The 21,970-nt window shown below is 42.4% G+C and overlaps 1 protein-coding gene across 1 annotated transcript in view; it reads right to left on the bottom strand.

The window, feature by feature from the left end:
- The window catches only part of LOC132384723 (Golgi reassembly-stacking protein 2-like), a 60,766-nt gene that overhangs the window by 24,960 nt on the left and 13,836 nt on the right, over positions 1-21,970 (bottom strand). The window contains exons 3-7 of the mRNA XM_059956126.1: positions 16,313-16,516; positions 12,625-12,711; positions 6,636-6,766; positions 5,052-5,163; positions 1,655-1,775 (exon numbers count right to left, since the gene is read on the bottom strand). Of these exons, the coding sequence (XP_059812109.1) occupies positions 1,655-1,775; positions 5,052-5,163; positions 6,636-6,766; positions 12,625-12,711; positions 16,313-16,516 (655 nt within the window). The remainder of the gene's footprint in view (positions 1-1,654; positions 1,776-5,051; positions 5,164-6,635; positions 6,767-12,624; positions 12,712-16,312; positions 16,517-21,970) is intronic.

The raw sequence follows: 21,970 nt of genomic DNA, 5'->3' as shown, positions 1-21,970 counted from the left end.
AACCAGCCTTCATTTAATAGGGGTAAAAAGTATAAGGCAAAAACAAAACTATTGTCAGATGCAGCCACACTCTGTGTTTAAATCCCAGCAAGCAGTGCTAAAATTTGCTCAGTACAGAATCACTAGCAAAATCAAAACAACATGGATGTGCACAAAAGACCTATGATAGCTAAACACCCAAAGCACATCACTAGAAAAGAAAAACACAAGGAGGTCTGCAGTACAGCAAGTTAGAGCTAATACAGCAATACTACATAATTTCAGCTGTTCATGAAGCATTGCAACATCAACTTCCAAGCATTAACAGTTGTCTCCTCTGCTCCCACGTTCAGAGCCCTCAGTCTCCTCCACGTCCATTCCAGTTCTGTCAACTGTTCGGCTACTAAAGGCATTTGCTCTTGTGGCATCTAGTTCCTTGGCCCTTCTTCAGTTTGCCAGATTTGAATGGCAGACAAATCTTCCAAGCACCTCAAACAACTGGCATAGCCAGCACCTGGTAAGCAACTGGACAATTCCACTAATACTGCCAAATTTCCCCAAGCCAATATTGACCAGTGCTGCCTTTAGAGCTTTGCTATTAATTTACTGATTCAGCAGATCCGTTGCAATTGAATTGGATAGCAGAAGAACTTGCATTTAGAGCTTGAAAACTGCACAATCTGCAAGGAAGAGAATGATTGAATCCAACCTGCTGAGAGTTTTTAGCCACAAAGACTGGGCATCATGACACAGGAAAGACACTAGATTAGAAAGGGTACAGTACAGATACACTACAATTAAAAGGTTAAATTAAGATATAATGCTCAGATTATGCCTGTATTCTCTTGAATACAGAGAATGAAAGGGTGATCTAACCCAGCTATTTTAAGATTGATTGGGGGTACAGAGCAAGGGGGCTATAACCTTAAAATTAAGGCTGGGCTGATCAAGGGTGATGCCAGGAAGCATCTTTCCACACAGTTGTAGAAATCTTGGAACTTGCTCCCCCAAAAAGCAGCCTCAGCAAGGGAACAATTTCAAATGGGATCTGAAGGATTATTTTTGGGCAGTAAGGGTTACATAACCAAAGTAGGTTAATGGAGTTGATACAGAGCAGCCATCATCAAAAGTCAAATGCCAGAACAGGCTTAAGAATCTGAATAACTTATTTTTGTTCCAATAATCATCCTTAATTGTCTGAGTGGTGGTTAGCTGCCTTCTTGAACCATTATCATTGTGTCATGAAGCTGGTACCACAGTGCTCTCAAGGTGAAAGTTCCAGGACTTTGATTCAATTAGGATGTATTTCCAAAAGTCAAGATGGTGAGAAGCTTGGTGGGTATATTTTCATGCACTTATTCTTTTGGTTGATGGAAGTTCTGTGTCTGAGAGCCAATTTTGAAAGTGCTTTGGCAAGTTGCTTCAGGCTAGAACTTACTGCAGCAACAGTGGACTGATTAAGAAACTGAAAAGATTATAGGAATATGCATGAGTGGAGTAAGATCTTCCCACATTATTGGCAGTGCTTGTACCCATGATAAGAGTACTGCCGAAATCTCCCTGTTATTTAAGCCAGGGATGATTTCAACAGCACAGGGTGCAAGAGCTGGCATTCCAGAAATTAGGTTGAGAAGTACTTGATGTAATTGCACCATTAAAGTAATTCTACCGGTACCTGGTGAGAATGTGCCTGGGACTGAAGTAGATGCTGTTTTCAGCCTGAGATCATTCAGCTCCTTTGGCAGACCTGAGGGCATGTTATTCATTGCAGGAGCACTTGGAGCTGAAAGAGGAACCTACAAAGAAAAGAAACTTTAGAACTTAACCCTAAATGTGTCATCACCAACACGGCACACGAGAGGAAGAACAAGTATGCACATTTGGTCCAGGCAGAATGGCTTCCAACGTTCACATGTATTCCCTGGGATTTTTTGGTGTCTTAAATAATCAATTAAAACTCAACTTCTGTGGATTTCACACACAACATCAGACCATATAAAAAACTAACACTGAATAGGAGCAGCTACAAAAACCACTATTATCATATTTAGATAGCATAGATCATGGAAGACCTGGCTCTGCTTAAAACTTGCTGCCATAATCAACATTGTGGTCCTAATTCACTGCAGAACTGTTACTTGCCTGCTGTGCAGAGCATTCTATTTTGCGCTTTGGCACCAACTTGAGCGCAGGTTACTTAATAAAATGCACAATCATACGATAGTACAATACTAGTAAAGTTCATCTGGCCCACCGAGTCGGTCCCAGACTTTTTGACAGCAATCCAATTGGTTCCATGCTGCTCTTCATATTCCATCAATTCACGTCACTCATTTTGCTGCTGGTTCTTTGCCAATGACCTTGGACTTATCCCCTTGCGTTATCAGTCTTCAAACACTGAAACTAAAGTGAAGCTATCCAAACCATGAGTAATTTTCAGCATCTCAAATCTCCTTAGTGTGTTCTGAAGACCAGCAGCTTTGCCAAGCTCTCTAGGTACCCACTGCTCTTCATTCCAGAAAAGATTTAACAGTTTAAATCTTTTCTGTACCCTCTCCAAAGCTTTCACACTGTTCCAAAAGCATGCTGCCAAATATGGGACACTCTGGACTAAATATCCCTGGCCAAGGTTGGCAGTTCCAAAAGGAACAATCCATATTTAGCCATTCCCATGGAAATCATGGACTTCTGTGGAGATGTTTTCAGTCCAGGACTTGGAGAGACAGATGCCACCACAGAACTCAATGCAGCAGTCAGTCACAATGATTGTCCCCAATTTTGCTACATACAGAGCCAATTGTCTGACTAGGTCCAGCAAAATCTGTTCCAATATTTTACCAGAGATCAAGCTACATGTTCTATAAAGGCTCAGAATAACTTTTATAAAGATCATTAAAGATATTAAGATTGTATTGATAACTACTTTGTTAGCCTACCCTACAATCCTTAAGATTATTTGCACAAACATCCTTTTTTAAAATTGTACCATTTTGTGAGGTCTTTGTTCTTCTTGTCAAAACATAATTCTTCCTACTTTGAAATTCAGATTTACCCTGCCAACCCATTTCACCAGCTCATTGGATGTACTTTTGAAGACCATTATCTTCCTTACAGTTTACTACATTTTCCAAGTTTCACGTTATCTTCAAATTTAAAAATTGGCAGTAGTCAAGCATAACAAACAGCAGTTCTCCCTGCAACACACACAAAATGATGGAGGAACTCAGGCATGATGGAGTTCACACACAAAATGGAGGCCAGGCAGCATCTGTGGGGAAAAAAAATACAGTCGATGTTTTGAACCAAGACCCTTCATCAGGACTGGAGGAGGAAAAAAAAATGCTCATCAACTCCTACTGTTCACCTACCCATTAGAGGTAACTTAGCAGTTAACTGACTTATGAAACAGCATGGCTCAGAATGTGGAAGGAATCTGGTACACTTAAGGAAAAACATGCAACGGCTCGGGTATGACCCAGGTCACTGGAACTGCCAGACAGCAGCTCCATGTTTATCCTTCACCCCTTTTTGGGGCAGCATTTTCTCCAGGGCCCCTCCCTCCACCAAACATTACCACTCAACCCTTCAATTGATTTGGAAGATCCTGACGGTAATATACATCCTTACTTGCTACAGAGTTACTTTGTCACTCAGGTCCCAACAGGCTTCTGTATGTTCTCTATTTTTCATATCTTATACGAAGAAATATCTCCTTTATTATAGCTTTGGCAAATACCCAAATTAAGTATTTAGCACCTCAGCTAAGCTCCACTAAAAGTTCTCCATTTCATAATTTATTTCTGTTGACATTTCAATAAAAGGTCTTTGAACTTCCATTAATATTAGTATCTCAACAGACAGGCAATTGCTTCCCATTTCCTTTCTCAGACCTGTACCGTATGTTCTTTGACATATGGCAAGCTTCCCCTTTACAAGCAATAGGAAGACCTTCCTATACCATCAGAGAAAGTCAATAGATAAATAGGAGCCTTGCAAGCTGCGTGCCACTAAGGAGTTATTAATGTTTCAGTCCTGATGCAGGCATTTGACCTGAAACTTCAACAGCTCCTTTTCTCCCCTACAAATGCTGCTCATCCCACTGTTCCTCCAGCAGATTGTTTGTTGCAGACTGCCAACTTTCAACTGTCTAGGATCAACAAATGAAGAATGGATCACTTCAAGTTTTAGAGTACCCTAGCTATATGCATGACGGAGTAACCTGTGACCAATTTCAGGATACACCATTCCTGAATATTGTAAAACAATCAAGTATGTACTACAAAACTAGCTGAGTCTTTCTGAAACTGATTTAAATAATACCAATTACTCACAGTATCAAATCTGACCATGTTCTCAAGAACTATTCAGAGCAGGGAAAAAATATGTAGAATGTTTATTTTGTGCCTTCCATGCACGATTGTCAAATACCACTTTAAATGTGTGGTTGCTGTTGTGTCAATTGCACACAAGCACCAATCTGATACTGACCTGGTTATATAATAATAAAAAGTTAGATTTAGTAATGCTGGCTGATTCTCCCCTTCCACAGTTGCATTTCTCTACATTCAGCAACACCTCCCATTGCTCCATATAATCCACACATTTCCTAGTATTTGGCACTTCTCCTATTAAAAAAGTTTCACATACAATGAATTGTAGTAATGTGCACAGCTGGTTACAACAGTGAATGTGACAGCTCTTTTGCGCATAGTGAAATCCCACAAACTGTAGATGGACAAGTGACTGATGGAACTGGCTGGGTAGCAGTGGTTGAAGGAAGAGTCAGAACTCCATGTTTTTCTTTGAATGATATGCATTTTAAATATTCCCTGGAATCAACAGACAGACCGAAAAAAAAAAAGCTGCACTGGTTTAAATCCTCTATCAAATGTAAATCATACTGCTACATTAGAGCAAAACTCATGTGAGGAATTGTTCCAAAATGCTAAACTGATAAAAATAATCAAAGGTACCAATAAAGTTACCACCCAGGTTTATGCTTGCTTGTAGCTAGAGAGATTATATGTTAACTAAACACAACACCTCTGTCACTGAAGTTTTCCAGTACTTACCATGGGACTCACAGGCAAGCTAGTTCGGAGAACTGGAGTTACCTTCCGCTCTATTAGCTGCTTACGGATTGGTATCCGGTGCAGGTATCCATAGCCAATTCCACAGCCCAAGCTGGGGGGAAAAAAAATAGGTACAAAACAATTAAACCACGTGCCTCAGGCTTTACATTCTGCATCAATTTCAAGTAGCCGAGTTATCCTTTCTAAAAAGTATAGGCAGTCCTTGGAGTTACACAAGGGTCCCGTTCCTGAGAACGACATGTAAACTGAACTTTCCACAAATTGGCAAAGAACAATTTCAATGATTTTGATTAACGTGCACATTTGTCTTCTCAAAGGATATGGCAAGATTCAGATGTATGAGGTTGAATGGGATCCGGGATCAGCCATGATGGAATAGTGGAGCAGACTACATGGACTGAATGGCCTAATTCTGCTCCCATGTCTTATTCCATATAGCAATTCCTTAAGTCCTGAAGATGTTCACATTTCTATAAATGAACTTTCTCATCTTGAAGAATTCTTTTAAAATTTATGGGAGAATTTGCGTAGTTATATGTCTGCGAGTCAGCTCTTCCATAGCGTGGGGAGCCCCTGTACAGGAGACACAAGAGACTACAGATGCTGGAATATGAAGCAATGAACAAGTCAGGCAGAATCTGGGGTGAGATTTGGGGGGGGGGGGGGAGAAGAAGAGAGAATTGATCAATATACATGTGCTTCACTATGCCACAGGTTTGCACTGACCATTACAAGTAGCTGTAAGCTACTCCTAAAGCTGGTTTGGTTGTGCACATAGGCCACTGATTACCAGCATGTGATTCTAGCACAGCCACAGGTAATGTCAACCTAAACATGACTAATTCACTAAGAACAGGACCTATGAAGATCCAATTATATTTCAATATGAAAAAACCCTCATTATAAAACAAGGCACTCTACTCGTCATGTTATATAGTATAATTGTAGATCAGCACATGGATGATTTAAAACAGAATTACTGAGGGTCCTAATTGCATTGAATTGTAGTAAGCTTCCAAGTATTTTATGAGGCGAGTTGATGGCCAGTACATTTCATGGTTACTCATTTTTTGGAACCACTTGGACACTTCTCAAGTGTTGAATTTTCCCCAAAGTTGCCCCCCACCCCCACAACACCCAGATGAGACCAAGGTATCGTCTTGATTGCCAAAGACATCATTTCAGTGGGACAGGATCAGGGGGTGGTGAAGAAGCTACAAAGCTTAAATCATGCCAGATTTAGTAGACCTGGAATATTTACATCCACTAAGCACACAACTTGGCTTCAGCACATTTTCTGTTTAAGAAACAAAAAATATTAAATATTAACTGACAGACAAAAATTACATGAGGAAAATTTTGAAAATTATATAATTCAATATTATAGAGGTTCACATAACCTACTTAGCAAAGCTGATGAATTAATACCGACAGACTTCATACCCTATTTAACATTGTAACTGATCACCATATTATAAGACAGACAATCTAAATTTGAACACAAACCACTCAGACAAATTGTACAGGAGACTTAACAAAAAGGTAAATCTGACCACACCATACCTGCCCTCTCCACCCCATGCACTGTTTGGTGTGATAATCACCTCCCTACAATTATCTGTGTCATTGTTGTACACGTAGATCTTTAGTGGCTTTCCATTGTGAGATTCAATCAAAGAGAACAAGTCTTCAGACTGAAAGAACAAAACACAGCATTAGTACCCTGATTTGTTCCCCTTCCCCAATCTAGTCACCAACAGTTAAGGCACAAAAAAAAAACTTGTTTGCTTCCCACAACATCCTGCCTCACTTTTTGCAAAGAATACAAAGCAACTTATTTCATGCTCAAAACAGAAGGATTTCAACAATCAGGTATAGTAAGCCTTCTTGGGGTCACAGAGACTTGTGCAGTTAAATCACCAGAGGAACAAATAAATTACAGCTTCCCCGTATCAGAATTAACAGCCATGATTTCACTTAATCTGGTAAATAAATGTAATTGCGGCAATCTAACGAAGAAAGAAATAGAGACACCGCGTAACTACACTGATCCCCTCCAGTTTGTGACTTCCCTCCCTGCTGTGTGGTCATATTACATGTGAAAATTAAAGCTACATACAACAAGGTTGCAAGGATGTGCATTTAAGTATCAGTCATTGAGATAGCAATACAAGATGCACATCTCACAGAACTAACTTTTAATTTTAATTCTGTTCTTCAATAATTGTCGCATCAGCCAACATATACATCTACAAAACCATCAAGGAGCATTGGTTAACGCTACTGTAGCTTTAGATATTGAACAATAATTGAGATACACCATGATCCTTAAGAGTCCTCAGTAGGTGTACTGAGCAACTGCCTTGCAAATCTGCTTCCATGACTTAAATGCTTTTTTTGACAAACTTAACAAGAGATGCATGGTTACATTTCAGTATTTGAAATGCAGTAAAAAAAAGCATTGGGAAACTGTGGTGAACTACATATACCTGTCTGGACACGCCCCCTGCTGACTGGTCCTGTGGCTCCTCCCACAGACCCCTGTATAAAGGCGATTGGAGGCACTGCTCCTCCCTCATTCTCCAGGATGTTGTGTGGTGGTCAACTACTGCTTGTTCTTTCTTCCAGTCAATAAAAGCCGACATCTCGACTTCACGTCTCAGACAGAGTTATTGATGGTGCATCAATTTTAGCCCTTGGAGGGCCCAGGTGGTTGTTGTTCAGACCGGGCAGAAAAATAAGATGGTCGTGGACTATAGTCAAACCATCAATAGGTTCACCCAGCTTGACGCGTACCCCCTACCCCGCATCGCAGATATGGTCAACCAGATAGCTCAGTACAAGGTGTACTCAACAATAGATCTGAAATCCGTTTATCACCAGCTCCCCATCCGCCCAGAGGACCGCCCCTACACTGCCTTCGAGGCGGGCGGCAGGCTCTATCACTTCCTGCGCGTCCCATTCGGTGTCACAAATGGTGTCACGGTCTTCCAGAGGGAAATGGACCGGATGGTGGACCAGTGTCAACTGAAGGCCACATTTCCCTATCTGGATAACATCACCATCTGCGGTCACGACTGGCTGGATCACAACGCCAACCTCCAACAATTTTTCCAAGTGGCCAAAGCCCTGAACCTTACTTATAACAGGGACAAGTGTGTGTTCGGAACCACCCGACTCGCTATCCTTGAGTATGTCGTGGAAAACGGGGTCATTGGCCCTGATCCCGACCGTATCCACTCCCTGTTATGTACGTCCACCAATGCCACCCCTCACGAGCGCCTATTCTCTTTTCTCAGGAAGTCTGCCACTGGGACTACCCTACTGGTTTGGCTGACGTCCCCAGGGCCAGTGCTGCTCCGGAAACATGTGAGGAGCAATAAATACCCCCCGCTGGCCGAGAGGGTTCACCTTCTACATGCGAACCCCCAGTATGCTTACATGGTCTTACCTGATGGGTGGGAGGGCACGGTCTCTGTCTGCGACCTGGCACCCGCAGGAGCAGCAGACCACTACCCCGAACACTCCACGGTAACTATGAACCCTGTACCCGAGGTGACACCGCGCACACCGAGCCCTACACTGACTCCTCACGACACTCCTATACTGGGCGTCTCGTACGCGCATATACCGGGTGCCTCGCACACACGAGGGATCACTGACGCCTAGTGGGCTGACACCTCCAGTTAGGCTGGAACCAGCACAACCACCGTCTCCGGTGCAATCACCACCGGCACCTGTGCAATCACAGCCGGTGCTACGTAGATCGCAGCGACAGATTCAACCACCTGATAGACTTAACCTGTAAATATACTTGTAAGAGACTTCGCCCCATAGGGACTCTCTTTTAAAACAAACGGGGGGTGAATGTGGTGAACTACATATACCTGCCTGGACACGCCCCCTGCTGACTGGTCCTGTGGCCCCTCCCACTGACCGTGGCTCCTCCCACTGACCCCGGTATAAAGGCGATTGGGGCCTGAGCCCTGCCTCAATCTCCAGGATGTAGTATGGTGGTCAACCACTGCTTGTTCCTTCTTCCAGTCAATAGGGCATCTTGCACGCACATATACCAGGTGCCTCGCACACGCATGAGGGATCACTGACGCCTAGTGGGCTGACACCTCCAGTCAGGCCGGAACCTGCACAACCACCATCTCCGGTGAAATCACCACCGGCACCTGTGCAATCACAGCCAGTGCTACGTAGATCGCAGCGACAGATTCGACCACCTGATAGATTTAACCTGTAAATATACTTGTAAGAAACTTCGCCCCATGGGAACTCTCTTTTAAAACAAAGGGGGGGGTGAATGTGGTGAACTACATATAGCTGTCTGGACACACCCCCTGCTGAATGTTCCTGTGGCTCCTCCCACAGACCCCTGTATAAAGGCGATTGAGGCCTGAGCCCGGACCTCATTCTCCAGGATGTAGTATGGTGGTCAACCACTGCTTGTTCTTTCTTCCAGTCAATAAAAGCCGATATCTCGACTTCACGTCTCAGAGAGAGTTATTGATGGTGCATCAGAAATAGAACGTAGTGCTGCAGGAGCCTCAAGCTTGAATAAGTTCAACAGGTTTGAGGATCTTGCAGCCTGTGTGAATGAAAGCGGTGACTGCTGGGATAATGAGCAAAATGATCACAGCACTGTGGAGCAGGAAGCCATTCAAATTGAGGGAGTGAAAAAGATAGTATCAGTAATAAGGAATAGTATTGTTAGGTGGAGAACCAGTGACATAGAAAGGATAAATAAGGTGGTTCTCCTGAAGAATACAAGTGAAATTTTAAAAATAGCAGGACTACAAAGATGATAAATCACTGGATTACTACATGAGCCACATACAAATTAGCACAAGGCAATCTAATAAGTGGCCCAAAGACTGACATGAGAAGTGAATTTCAGTTCACACGGCTGGCACCAGTAGTGGGGAAAGAGGAAACTGTTCTGCCGAGACAGGATTCTCTTGAATCAGGCTAGGACTTGCGGCTTGACAAGTTGAATAACTAGGCCTGTAGATGATGAATGAGAGAGGACATGGTGGGGTGGGTTCAGGAAAAATGCAGAAAAGGTTATAGACAAAGCTGTTTATTTGAACACAAACAATATTTGTGACAAGGTAGGTGAATTAATGCCACACATAAAAATCAATAAATAGGCCCAGATTAATTACTGCAAGAGAGATGAGACTGCAAGATAACTTAGATTAGGAATTAAATACAGCATACTTTGCTTTTAGAGGAGAGGGATAAATGGAAAATGCATAAAGCCATGATATTAAAGAATGGGATAACTCTACTGCCTTTAAGGATCTTAGCTCAGAAAAATCAAATAGTGGTTGGTTTTAGTAGAGCTAAGAAACAGTGAGGGGCAGGGAACTCTGGTGGAAGTTGTACACAGGACCCCAAACAGCAGTGGGACTGTAGAGTTGGGTACAAATCAGGAAATTAGAGGGGCATGTTACTTTATATATACTGAGAAAAATCAGGCTGGCAGCAATAATGTGGAAAACATTCATGGAAAGTCAGAATCTTAAAATATCAACATCCGCAGAAGAGTGGAAGAGGCCGCATCAAGATGTAGTATTGCATCATATGAAGGAATTTAATGGATATTTAGGCCTCAACAGTGATCATTACATAAAATAAGTGTTTACTCAAATCACAAACCAGCATCTTAAATCAGAATAAAGCAACTATGAAGGCACGAGGTGAAAATTAGATATAGGAAATCTGGAACTGACATTCAAGTTAATCCCTGCAAAAACATAAAGAGATCTAGGAGGAAAGTTAAATATAACATTGTGAGCTTTTCCCTTTTGATATAGTGTTGCCAAAACAGCAGAAAACTTGTGAAGGCTTCAGAATCCAAAGGAAGCAAGACTTTGATTAGGAAAGGGAAATCAGAACACAAGGGCAGACCAGCAAGTAGTACAAAACAAACTGCAAGAGCTGCGATAGATTGCCAAAAGGTAAAGATTAGTTAATGTGCTTTCCCCAACAGAATGAAACAGAAGAAACTATTTTCAGGGTGATGGATGAAGAAATGAAAAGTGATGCAGAGATTATATAGAAAATCAGTCAGAAGTAGTGAAAGACTACATATCTACAGTAAGTGAACACAAAAGAAATTAGCATCAATGAGAAAAAATGATAATAGTGAAATTAATGGATTAGTCAAAATTAAAACAATAAATCCCCAAGACGTGAGAGCAACTACCTTCAAAACCTTAGGATGCAGGTTGTGGAGATAGTGGATGCATTGACTGTCATCTTGCAGAATTTCATACTCCTGGCCCACTTTTAATAAAATATTGCTGTCTTGGCTATATCAGATCAAATGAAAGTGCTCATGATGGCTTCTTTAACTCTTCTTAATAACTACAGATAGAAGGCTTTCATCAGACAAGAAAGGACAGAGAAGGGAAATAAACCATAGACTAGTTAGCCTGACATCAATAGTGTCACAGAGCTAAACAGAAGAGAAAACAGGGCCTGTGGGCTACAAGGAGAATGCAGAAATGCTTTAGGGGGGGATATAGACAGGCTAAACGAATGAGCAAGGATATGACTAAAACATAATATAGAAAAAAGTCAGATCATATTTTCGGTCAAAAAGAGATTTATAGGTACTTGAACACAAATCACTGAAAGTTATTGTGCTGCTACAGCAAGCAATTAAGAAGGCAGAAGGCATGTTGGTATTCCAAATCACAAACAGGAGAAAACCTGCAGATGCTGGAAATCCAAGCAACACACACAAAATGCTGGAGGAATTCAGCAGGCCAGGCAGCATCTATGGAAAAGAGTATAGTCGACTCGGCCTGAAACAGCGACTGTACTCTTTTCCGTACATGCTGCCTGGCCTGCTGTTCCTCCTGCATTTTGTACGTGTTGCTTTGAGAAGGTATGGTGGACCTTGTGTAGTCTTGTATTTGGGTCATTTTGCAACAAGTTTTACTCAAACAACATTAGATGCTGGTGGGACTTCATCTAGAATATTATAGATGAATCTAATTTTACCACCCAAGGATATATTTGTGACAAAGCACAAAGTTAACTAAATTGCTTCCTGAGATGGCATGTTCATCATATAAACATATTTGTTGCGTTCAAAAGAATAAGAAGCTATCTCAATGAAACAAAATTCTCATAAGGCCTGACAGAGAAAATGCAAGAACGTTTCCCAGGCTAGGGCGTCTTGAACCAGGGTCGCAGTCTCAAAATACTGAGTCAGCCATTGTGGACAAGGAGAAAACAACCTTCTTACACCCACAAGGTTGAGTCTCTTTGAAGCTTTCTAACAAGAGGACTGTGGAGGCTTAATTACCAAGTACATTAGAGAACAATGAATGTATCTTTAGATATTACAGACTTTATGGGACTGGGATTATTACAGGAAAGTGGCAGAGGTAAATGATCAGCTACATTCTGTTCAATGGTAGAGCAAGTCTGAGGGGCTGAATGGCTTTACTCTTGCTTCTGTTTCTTACATTCACATACAGATTTAATAACTCCCTCCAAGGAGGAAAAAGCAGCAATTTGCAGTCACCTCACTAAGTATGGCTTCAGCTCCAATAATGTAGTCTGTGTATGGCCTCAGACCAGCTAATGCAGCAGGGGAATTGGGCTCCACTTCCTGCAAGATTTAAACAATAGATGAGTACAGATACAAACACACAAAGCGAGTAACTGTTACAAATCCCCACCCAAATGCTGAAAATATTATAGCCAAATTCATGGCCATTTATTTTTCTTTAAAAAGAAAGAGCCAATTGTTCCCACTTGATTCCTTGCCCGGATATTCATTTTACATACATAAAAGTGGCCACTGAGCCTCCATACATGTAAACTTCCCATCTGAAACAGGAATTCTAGACAGTATTTCCCTCTCCAGTAAAAACCAAATGCAAAACCCAGTATCAGCAGACTCAGGATCACAATAGGATGTTTAGTTCTGTACTTAATAGCTCCTTTCCTCCTGTTGACAATGTAAGAAGCTATACTTAAGACAGAAATATTTTAGCTTCCATCCTTCTTAGGCAGTGCCTCAGGGTTGAGAAGGACTTGCTCCAACTCTGGTTTGGTGGGTCCTGAGGTGACTGATGGAGGCTGGAACAACAGACTCTTCCACAAATAGGGCACGAGGTGTCCAAGGAGATGGACAAATAAGTAGCTTGGGAGATGGTGTACTCCTTCCTCTTTATTCTGGGGAGCTTCTGTGTGCTCCCAGTGCCGTGAGTCCAAGTTCTCAACACCAGCTCACTTGAGCAGCCGTACACTAACGATTCCCAAGATGTACTGCACTTCTCCTTCTCCCTGCCTCAAAATTGTTACAGAAAACAAAACAAAATTGTTACAGAAACAGCAATAAAGAATCCTTCTACATCTGAGCAGCCAAGGACAGACGTACAGAGATGGAGGACATTTACTGCTGCCCTAAACACCTATGGTACAATGGACAATAATTATATAAAAAAAAAACAAATGTAGACTTTTTTTTCTGCTTTCTGTTCTCCAACACCCCTAACCTTGGTGATCTTGATGTGGCACTGAATTTACCCTCCCTCATTTCTTATCATAAGTTCACAGTCCTAGTCTGCAGATTCACTTGGGTCCAAGGTGCCTCGTTTCCTCTCAACGATGAGAGCATTACTCTCTGCTTTACAAAGAAAAAGTAAACCTCAATCAGAAGTTGGGTGCCTTGCCACAATAAATCATAGTGCAACGTATAAAAGCAGCATTACAGCTTTAATGTTATGGCCTCTTTCCAATATGAGATGACAAGATGGCCCAAAGAAACAAGTTGAAGGGCAAGGATGTATTGAAGGTTCTTTGAGATGAGGGCAATAACTGCAAAATCCCCCAATTACTTCTCACAACAGCTAACTGGAGAGAGAATCAGACAGAAAGACAATCTCAGACATTTCTGGATCAAATTTATGTCCCACTACATTCTGAAAACATAATGATGTACCAATGGTGCATCTTCTCATCAAGTACAACATTTTAGTCTTTGCCATCAGTTATTCAGCCACCTATAAAATGCAACTTCAAATTACACTATTCAAACCTGCATTATTATGGACTGGTCAGCCTATGCTTTGTCAACATTACTACCAGCTTGGCTGAGCCTATTATTTCTCATTAATTATATGTAACACACTGTAAGGTTTCACTGCTAATGTAGTGGCTTCTCTGTAAAGTTCCACTGCTGAGGTACAGTAATGGTTTCTCTGTAGCAGCAATGTTTGGGTTATGACTAGAGATAACGGGGCATGATAGCCAATGAGTGGGATGTTGTTCTTTCTTGTGTGTCCGGGAGCCGAGAATTCATGGTCTTTTGCCAGGTGGAGATGAAGAGAGAAGACGTGAATGGAGAGAGTTGGTAGATGGATGGAGTGGACCTGGAGTGAGGGTCCGAAGGTCAGCGACAATCGGAGGAGGTCATTGGTGGATGAACGGCCTTATCAGTGAGCTCCAACATTGTGCATTAGACTGTTTCATGAGAATGGGCCCCTTTTTCATTTAAAAAAAAAGTCAAATTAAGAATTATAAAGCTCAATCGTTTAATTGCATATTGTGTACTGTTTGTTATTTCGTGGTACGGATTTGTAACAGGAGACACATCTCGCAGCATCTACCCAAATGAGATTAAGTTTGGCCGGGCCAGGGAGCTATCATCCCCTATATTAAGCTGCTAGCCAAAGCAAGAGTTACAAATACTACAGCTAAGTTTTGGTCTTGACAAGCTGCTGACAACTCCATGTAGCATGCAACTTGTGTCTTTAACAGCAGGCTAAAATCTTGCTTACATAACTTGAACTACAGGCAGTCCCTGAGTTACGAATGTCCAACTTACGGACAACTCGTACTTATGAACGGAGAGAGAACACCATCCGCCATTTTAAGTCGGATCACGACGCTGTCCACCATTTAAAGTCGTTGCTGTTAACACTGTCATGAGTGTGTAACTTTGTATTTGGCTTAAATATTTCTTGGCAAGATTCAACCTGATACCCCTTTTCCAGTCAGCACCACTCCCTCTTGTCCCATTTAACCGGTCTCAGTGCGGGTGGACCTTAGGACCCAGAGCGACCCGCCGCCCGCGGCTGCTGCTGTATTTTTTTTATTATTAAGTGCGATCGGGAACAATAGCCAGATCAGAAATACTGATCAAGTCAACTAGTTCGTAAAGAGAACTCTGATAGGTCAATCAGACGGTTCACTGCTGCTCAGCAATAGAACATAAAATCCACAATTTTCTGTTCCATTAACAGAAAACGTTCGTGATTGAAAATAAAGTGGAAATTATAAAGTGATTGGAAAGAGGTGAAACACCATTGGTCATTGGAAAAGCATTAGGCTACAGTCGGTCAACGATTGGAACAACTTTAAAGGATACAGGTAAAGGATAAAGTGAGAATAATGGAGCATGTGAAAGGCCCTGCACCGATGAAAGCTACAATTATTACTAAGCAACGCAGTGGTTTAATTATTGAAATACATATGTTTAAGTGTTTTATATGCATAGAAAGGTAAAATATATAATATATACTAAGACAAACGATTGACTAATTGATGCTAAAATAATACTGGATGTACCTGTTCCGACTTACATACAAATCCGACTTAAAGATGGACTCAGGAACGGAGCTCTCATAACCCGGGGACTGCCTGTATTGTATTGAATGCTAAGATTGGGCTGAAGTTAGTAAATTACCTTCAGGCTCTTTGAAATGCCTAGTTAAAGTAACACTAAGATACAAAAGCAATTTGTACTATCTTCCATCAACTGTACTAAATAACTGACACTTGTCGTAGCTTTTCCTTTAACTGTAGGATGCAATGCAGGCACCTAGAGCCCTATTGGTCTCCATCCCTAGTTGGATGTCTGAGATTTCTTTTAGTCTGTTCTGCTCATTAACCATTTCTTCACTGAGGTGGACTCTGAATTGTCAGCAATCCATAGAGAGCACACTTGTAAAATTTAAAAATTTGAATAAGCAAAATTTTAATAGCTTTGGAGATTAGAGGCTACAAGGCAAATGTATGCATGTTGTAGACTCACCTGCTGAGTATATGAACTACACTCTCATGTAGATTTTATTTCTTCTAGAATCCCAAGGAAACCACTACAACATGTTGGGTAGAATGATATTACCTTAACCAGCTCAGAGTTAGCAGTTAGACGCATTGACACAGCCTGGTAACCGTGCTCAGAATGATATTGTACATACCAGGATGTGCCAAACATTTTCATTTGCTCCTTCAAAGCTGCAGAACCGAATGCTGACTCCAAGCAGCCCTTGTCCTCCCCAAAGGTTACTGGGTGTTGCACTAACTTCGCGAACTGCTTGAGTTTTGGTGTTGTAAATGGCCATTTTGAGCGACTTCTCCACGTTGCCTAGTAACAGCTCCCTTAGTGCATTGTCATCTTTATCCTTAAAAAAGAGGAAAGCATGGATTAGAAAAAAAAAAGTCCACTGATTTTGAACTTTGAAGACTCCAAATCTATACCCAGTCTATCTGATGTCAGCCTGTCTATCAAAGATGGCAGTGGAGAAGCTCAGTAGCACACCAGACAATTTACTTCTCAATAAGGAAAGCAGCACATCACACTCTAATAGCACTCTTGATAACAAGGCATATTTTCTGAAAAGCAATTAATTCATTTGATAGCAAAAAGAAATATTAAGAAGGCCCACAGAGCAATTTGAGAGTGGAACTTGCAGCTGGGACCATGAAAGAAAACTACTCTGGGGAGATGGGGAGTAACAGGTTAATCCATTTGCAGACTATTTTAGCTCAGTGGTAGAACACTTCACTGTACATGCAAATTTATCCACGAAGCAAACAAATTTCAATGCCGCAGCATCAGAGCTTTACCGCTCCTGATGTTTTTTCCTTCAGTGGTTTGATCGAGGCATGACTGCACAGGCACATGGATACCAGCGAGTTAGACTGATGGGAAGAATTTAAAAAGAAGACAGCCTTATAGAGCAGGCGACTGAGTAGAGGAAGTCAGTCGGAGGGTTTTGACTCAACGGGGCTTCGGCGATAACTGGTCAAGGCGAGGCAAGTTACTTGTGAAGAAAAGGAATAGAAAGTACTTCTACGAGGCCGGTGTTCTGTACTGGGTATCAGATGTGGGATGTCTAGGAGACTCCCCGTCTTCCAGACAGACGCATCTGCAGCAATGCATCGAGCTTTAACTCCTTAGGGACCGGGTTAGAGAACTGGAGATGCAGCTCAATGATCTTTGTCTAGTTAGGGAAAGTGAGGAGGTGATAGAGAAGAACTAAAGGCAAGTAGTCATGCTGGGGCCTCAAGAGACAGATAAGTGGGTCACAGTCAGGAGAGGGAAGGGCAAGATACTAGAGAGTACCCCAGTGGTTGTCCCCCTTAACAATAAATACTCCTGCTTGAGTACTGTTGGGGGGGGACAGCCTATGTGGGGGAAGCAACAGTGACCGTGCCTCTGGCACAGAGTCTGGCCCTGTGGCTCAGTAGGGTAGGGAAAGGAAGAGGATGTTAGCAGTTTTAGGGGACTCAATAGTTAGGGGGTCAGACAGGCTATTCTGTGGACGCAGGAAAGAAACATTGATGGTAGTTTGCCCCCCAGGTGCCAGGGTCCAGGATGTTTCTGATCGCATCCACGATATCCTGAAGTGGGAAGGCGAACAGCCAGAGGTCGTGGTACATATTGGTACCAATGACATAGGTAGGAAAAGGGAGGAGGTCCTGAAAGCAGGATTACTGGGGGTTAGGAAAGAGGCTGAGAAACAGGACCACAAGGGTAGTAATCTCAGGACTGCTGCCTGTGCCACACGACAGTGAGTATAGGAGTAGAGTGAGGTGGAGGATAAATGCATGGCTGAGGGTTTGCAGCAGGGAGCAGGGATTCAGATTTCTGGATCAATGGGACCTCTTTTGGGGCAGGCGTGACCTGTACAAAAAGAACAGGTTGCACTTGATTCTGAGGGGGTAGGCATCCTGGCAGGGAGGTTTGCTAAGGCTATTGGGGAGAGTTTAAACTAGAATTGCCGGTGGGGTGGGGAGGGTGGGAACCGAACTGACAGAGGAAGAGGCAGTTGGCTCACAAAGTGAGAAAGCTTGTAGGCAGAGTAAGGGGGGGGGGGGGGGGTGGAGACAGGCAGGTGATAGAGAAGGGACGTGCTCAGACTGGTTTGAGATGTGTATTTTAATGCAAGGAGTATAAACAAAGCAGATGAGCTTAGAGCATGGATCAGTACTTGGAGCTATGATTTTGTGGCCATTAGAGAGACTTGGATGGCTCAGGGGCAGGGATGGTTACTTAAGAGTGCCAGGCTATAGATGTTTCAAAAAGGACAGGGAGGGAGGCAAAAGAGGTGGTGGTGTGGCACTGCTGATCAGAGAGAGTGCCACGGCTGCAAAAAAAGGAGGGATGTCATGGAAGGATTACCTACCGAGTCTCTGTGGGTGGAAATTAGAAACAGGAAGAGGTCAATAACTCTACTGGGTGTTTTTTTAAAAAAAAAATAGACCACCCAATACTAACAGGGACATCGAGGAGCAGATAGAGAGACAGATTATGGAACGGTGTAGTAATAACAGGGGTATCGTGGTGGGAGATTTTAATTTCCCCAATATTGATTGGCATCTCCCTACAGCAAGGGGTTTAGATGGGGTGGAGTTTGTTAGGTGTGTTCAGGAAGGTTTCCTGACACAATATGTAGAAATATACATCAGGGATATACAGCCTACAAGAAGCAAGGCTGTACTTGAAATGTATTGGGAAATGAACCTGGTCAGGTGTCAGGTCTCTCAGTGGGAGAACATTTTGGAGGTAGTGATCATAATTCTATCTCCTTTACCATAGCATTGGAGAGGGATAGGAACAGACAATTTTGGAAAGAGTTTAATTGGAGTAAGGGGAAATGAGGCTATCAGGCAGGAACTTCGAAGCATAAATTGGGAACAGATGTTCTCAAGGAAATATACAGCAGAAATGTTACAAATGTTCAGGGGATATTTGCGTGGCATTCTGCATAGGTACATTCCAACGAGACAAGGAAAGGATGGTAGGGTACAGAAACCATTGTGTACAAAGGCAGTTGAAAATCTAGTAAAGAAAAGCTTATGAAAGGTTAAAAAAAACAAAAAACAAACAACTAGGTAATGACAGAGATCTGGAAAATTATAAGGCTAGCAGGAAGGAGCTTAAGAATGAAATTAGGAGAGCCAGAAGGGGCCATGAGAAGGTCTTGGTGGACAGGATTGAGGAAAACCCCAAAGCATTCTACAAGTATGTGAAGAGCAAGAGGATAAGGCATGAGAAAATAGGACCAATCAAGTGTGACAGTGGAAAAGTGTGTATGGAACCGGAGGAGACAGCAGGAGTACTTAATAAATACTTTGCTTCAGTATTCACTATGGAAAAGGACCTTGACGATTGTAGGGATGACTACAGTGGACTGAAAAGCTTGAGCATATAGACATTGAGAAAGAAGTTGTGCTGGAGCTTTTGGAAAGCATCAAGTTGGATAAGTCTCCAGGACCAGACAAGATGTACCCCAGGCTACTGTGGGAGGCGAGGGAGGAGATTGCTGAGCCTCTGGCAATGATCTTTGGGAACAGGAGAGGTTCCGGAGGATTGGAGGTTTGCATATGTTATTCCCTTATTCAAGATAGGGAGTAGCGATAGCCCAGGAAATTACAGACCAGTGAGTCTTACTTCAGTGGTTGGTAAGTTGATGGTGAAGACCCTGAGAGACAGGATTTATGAACATTCAGAGAGGCATAATATGATTAGGAATAGTCAGCATGGCTTTGTCAAAGGTAGGTCGTGCCTTACGAAGCTGAATGAATATTTTTTTTGAGGGTGTGACTAAACACATTGATTAAGGTAGAGCAGGAGATGTAGTATATATGGATTTCAGCAAGGCATTTGATAAGGTACCCCATGCAAGACTTATTGAGAAAGTAAGGAGGCATGGGATCCAAGGGAACCTTGCTTTGTGGATTCAGAATTGGCTTGCACACAGAAGGCAAAGATTGGTTGTAGACAGGTCATTTTTGGCCAGTGGTGTGCCTCAGGGATCTGTTCTAGGACCCCTTCTCTTCGTGATTTTTATTTATAGTGGAGGGATGGGTTAGTAAGTTTGCTGATGACACAAAGATTGGGGGTGTTGTGGATAGTGTGGAGGGCTGTCTGAGGTTACAGTAGGACATCAATAGGATGCAAAACTGGGCTAAGTGGCAGATGGAGTTCAACCCAGATAAGTGTGAGGTGGTTCATTTTGGTAGGTCAAATATGATGGCAGGATATAGTATTAATGGCAAGACTCTTGACAGTGTGGAGGATCAGAGGGATTTTGGAGTCAGAGTCCATAGGACACTCAAAGCTGCTGCACAGGTTGACTCTGTGGTTAAAGAGACATACAGTTCATTGGCCTTCATCAACTGTGGGATTGTGTTCAGGAGCCAAGGGGTTATGTTGCAGCTATACAGGACCCTGGTCAGACCCTACTTGGAGTACTGTGCTCAGTTCTGGTCACGTCACTACAGGAAGGATGCGGAAATTATAGAAAGGGTGCAGAGGAGATTTACAAAGATGTTGCCTGGATTGGGGAGCCTGCCTTATGAAAATAGGTTGAGTGAACTTGGCCTTTTCTCCTTGGAATGTCAGAGGATGAGAGGTGACCTGATAGAGGTGTATAAGATGATGACAGGCAATGATCGTGTGGATAATCAGAGGCGTTTTTCCAGGGCTGAAATGGCTAACACATGAGGGCACAGTTTTAAGGTGCTTGGAAGTAGGCTCAGAGGAGATGACAGGGGTATGTTTTTTTTTAAATAAAACGCAGGGAGTGGAGTGCATGGAATGGGTTGCTGGCGACGGTGGTGGAGGTGGATACAATAGGTTCTTTTAAGAGACTCCTGGATAAGTACATGGACCTTAGAAAAATAGAGGGCTATAGATAACCTGAGGTAATTTCTAAAGTACATGTTTGGCGCAGCATTGTGGGCCGAAGGGCCTGTATTGGGCTGTAGGTTTTGTTTCTATTTTTCTAAAATGTCTGCCTGCAGCAGCAGGTTGTTGAACATTCTATGGTGTTATTTAGAAGAATGGGGAGTTCAAGCCTGTTGTAATGGGTAGATTGCCAATTTACATGTGCAAAACAAGCAACCTGTTGGACAATGCATCAAGAATTGCTTGCATTGGTGGATCTGTATCTTATCATCTGTAAGGAAAGATAAGAAAGTAAAAATAAACACTAACATGCTATGCTGGTGAGTAGAGAGATAAAATATAGTTGCAATAGTGCTGGGAGCTATTTCAACAGCCCACAAGAAGAGGGAAATCTAATCCTTGAGTAACACATCTCTGCCACACAAGGAATGAGTATAGCAGTAAAGCTGCAGAGCTCCTCTGTGAGCCAAGCTCACTTCAGGAATCGTTAATTAATATTAAGTGTACTTTTCTATAGTGATGAAACCATGCATGCCAAACAGCACAGCAAGAATATCCACAATTCTTCTCTGCAGCATTGTGAAACAAATTTCCAGAGTGAATGCACCGTGGGAAATTTGGACCCATAAAGCCAGATTTTGTATCAGAAGCCTCACAAATTAGGTGGTGAGATTTTGACAGCCAAGATATGCAAAACTGCACTGAACCATTTTGATTATTTTACAGTGCTGGCCTATTGAAATGGAAAAGAAACAAGAATGAATACTTTCTTTGTTTTACAGTCTGCAAGGAAAAGTGCTAATGGGTGTTGCACCAATCACCAGTCAGTAGTACCAATCAAGTATCTTTCATCCCTTACCCCAACCACACAGATAATATTGAGGTAACTCCTAATTTTCCCTCAGCTACAAGCCAGCTAACACTCAGCACACCTTCTCTG

The sequence above is a fragment of the Hypanus sabinus genome, chromosome X1 (genome assembly GCF_030144855.1).
Source record: "Hypanus sabinus isolate sHypSab1 chromosome X1, sHypSab1.hap1, whole genome shotgun sequence".
Classification (NCBI taxonomy): Eukaryota; Metazoa; Chordata; class Chondrichthyes; order Myliobatiformes; family Dasyatidae; genus Hypanus; species Hypanus sabinus.
This window is presented reverse-complemented; position numbering and strand designations above follow the sequence as displayed.